The following is a 2,282-nucleotide window of genomic DNA, read 5'->3' as shown; positions in this document are numbered from 1 at the left end:
AAAAAAAAACCCTAAACACAACAGAAGTTGGTCAGGAAGTAACACTGGAGAACAGCAACGGACTTGCTGAACTCAGGTCTCCGTTGCTTTGCACCTTGGGAGACTTGACCTCACAAACAACTATGCTCAGTGCAAGGCAGCAGAGAGAATCAGGCCTGCAATTTTCACGGTTTGAACAAGCACAAGAAGTTGGCCTCCAAGACTTTGTCTTCTTAAGATGCGTGTGTCACAACCGGAATGTCAATCTCTATGGCAGAGAGGCGAGAGCGCGCAGAATAAGGCTGGGAGGCATAGCTGTGCATGCTAGGGGCGTGGGAATAGAGGGGCTGCCAGAAAGGAGAAGGCAGGCTTTTACACGCGCAGTACCACAGAAACAGCAGGACGGAAGTGAAAAACAGACCGCCGGCGCTAGCAATGGCAATGAACACAGAGATGTCAAAGCTAAAGATCGGCTCGTATTTTCTGTTCAGGTAACTGTTATAAAAAATGACCCAGATGGATGGAGTGAGACAAATGGCGCAGGCAAGCAGGAACAAGAGGCCAGCCACGAGATGGCAACCTGCACTGTTGACAAGGCATTTGGCCAGTTTGACGTTGGGCACGCTCGATACAAAGGCTGTGTTACACATGCCAATCAAGCAGAGAAACAGAGCTGAGACAGCCGTTAACATACTCAGCGGAAGGGCAAACTGAAGGACACGCAAATCCAGTTGGTCGACAGCAGTGTACCACTGCGGGTCGTAGATCACACAGTCCCTGCTCCCATCGAAGCGAGCACACTTAATCCAGAGTCCAGTGTAAATGGTCACGTTCCTCTCATTCTTGTTGAATGTGTACAGTCTCATCTGCCTCCAGTTTGGGAGCAGAACTGCTGCAAGGAGTCCAGCTACTGAGGCTGTTCCACTGAGAAAGGCCAGTACCGTTGCTGCGTGGACATCCCGGCAGCCCATTCTTGCCCACAGAAGCCGCCTCCTGTAATTAAAAATCAATTTAAAAGAATTAAAAGCAGTTGGTGGAAGTTTACGGACACAGGACTGACTGCAGTTGGCCTGTGTGCAGTCGATAAGCATGCGTGGTAGCTGGTAGGCAGTAACTCCGGCACCCTCTTTGCCTTACACGCTCACGTGGAGGTAACGACCAAGTTCACACTTTAATGAAACCTCAGATTATTTCTCAGGTTCTTGTGACTGCTCAGCTGACAGACCGCTAAATTCGCTGTGTTCAAGACCAGCAAGGAGCACTTCAGCTTGCAATTCTACACAGCCTTTCCCCTTGTGTCACTGCACGGACTTTTGAGGGTCTGAGCGGGGAAGGTGAATCATTGAGTGAGCATGACTGAAGTTCACCTCTCCTCAACCGGCAGCTCCGCGCTGTAGCCCAGACGTGAGATCAGAGGGCGTGTTCAGTCCCACCGCACTGCCACGCGGGTAAAGGGAACTGCGCAAACCCACCACCATTAGACTGGACAAGGAATGCGTATGGAGGCAGTTACCCACATTTTACATGGGCCAAGTTGTTGATGAGAGCTGAGACCTAGTAGAGAAGGTAGGTGCTGGTCAGTAATTTACTACGACTTTTTCCAAAGCAATTTGCAGTTCTTCCACACTACTTGTGCCTTTCAAAGCCAGCTGCCCAAGCACACAATTCCAGAAAGCAGATGGCTTCTCGGCTTTCTTATTTTCCTCTTCAGAGGAAGTGCTAAAGCATACCGCTTCCTTTCCAATACAACCACTGCCTGCGTACCTAGCCTAGCCCCTTGCCGGCAGAGATCCTAGGAAACAGTCTCAACGACGGCTCTTTTATTCTTTAGGTACCAGAAGTTCTACCTAATGAGTACACAAAAAACTGAATATCTGTATCTCAGAAAGGTTACAGATGCGGCTGCAACCAAAGAGGAAATGGGATCTGATCCCCTACTATCCTTCTACACCTGCAAGCATCAAATGCCCAGGGAACTTTTCAGATAAGGAACTTCCATGTATACTGGAAGCAGACTATAAGCACTACCAAGCTATACAGCTAGTCAGCATTTTATTGATTTACAGACAAATACATAAAGCCCAATTTGTATCACAAGAAAGCATTAAGCATTTATTTACTTTTTATGCCATCCAACCATAAAGGACTACGATGGCATGTGGGTAACGTAACTGCTGATCATACCCTTTTAAAGAAGCACTGCTGAAAAGAAATCATGACAGCCACATTTATGCTAAAAATGCATCTTATTCTCAAAGAGATTGCATTATATTTTTGCTAAGAATAGCTGCGTGTGGGCAAGC

General features: G+C 47.7%; 1 protein-coding gene across 1 annotated transcript; it reads right to left on the bottom strand.

Moving 5' to 3' along the window:
* Positions 1-212: 212 nt before the first annotated feature.
* CLDN12 (claudin 12) lies at positions 213-950 on the bottom strand. The gene has a single exon (XM_010161519.1). The coding sequence runs from the start codon at positions 948-950 to the stop codon at positions 213-215; it is 738 nt and encodes a 245-aa protein (XP_010159821.1).
* Between the last annotated feature and the right edge of the window lie 1,332 nt (positions 951-2,282).

The sequence above is a fragment of the Eurypyga helias genome, unplaced genomic scaffold, assembly GCF_000690775.1.
Source record: "Eurypyga helias isolate BGI_N326 unplaced genomic scaffold, ASM69077v1 scaffold33500, whole genome shotgun sequence".
In the NCBI taxonomy this organism is placed as follows: domain Eukaryota; kingdom Metazoa; phylum Chordata; class Aves; order Eurypygiformes; family Eurypygidae; genus Eurypyga; species Eurypyga helias.
The sequence above is the reverse complement of the archived record's forward strand: the minus strand, read 5'-3'. Positions and strand labels throughout refer to the sequence as shown.

Bases quoted from the DNA above. Each gene is read 5' to 3' on its own strand.
- CLDN12 (XM_010161519.1), bottom strand. From the start codon at position 950: ATGGGCTGCCGGGATGTCCACGCAGCAACGGTACTGGCCTTTCTCAGT.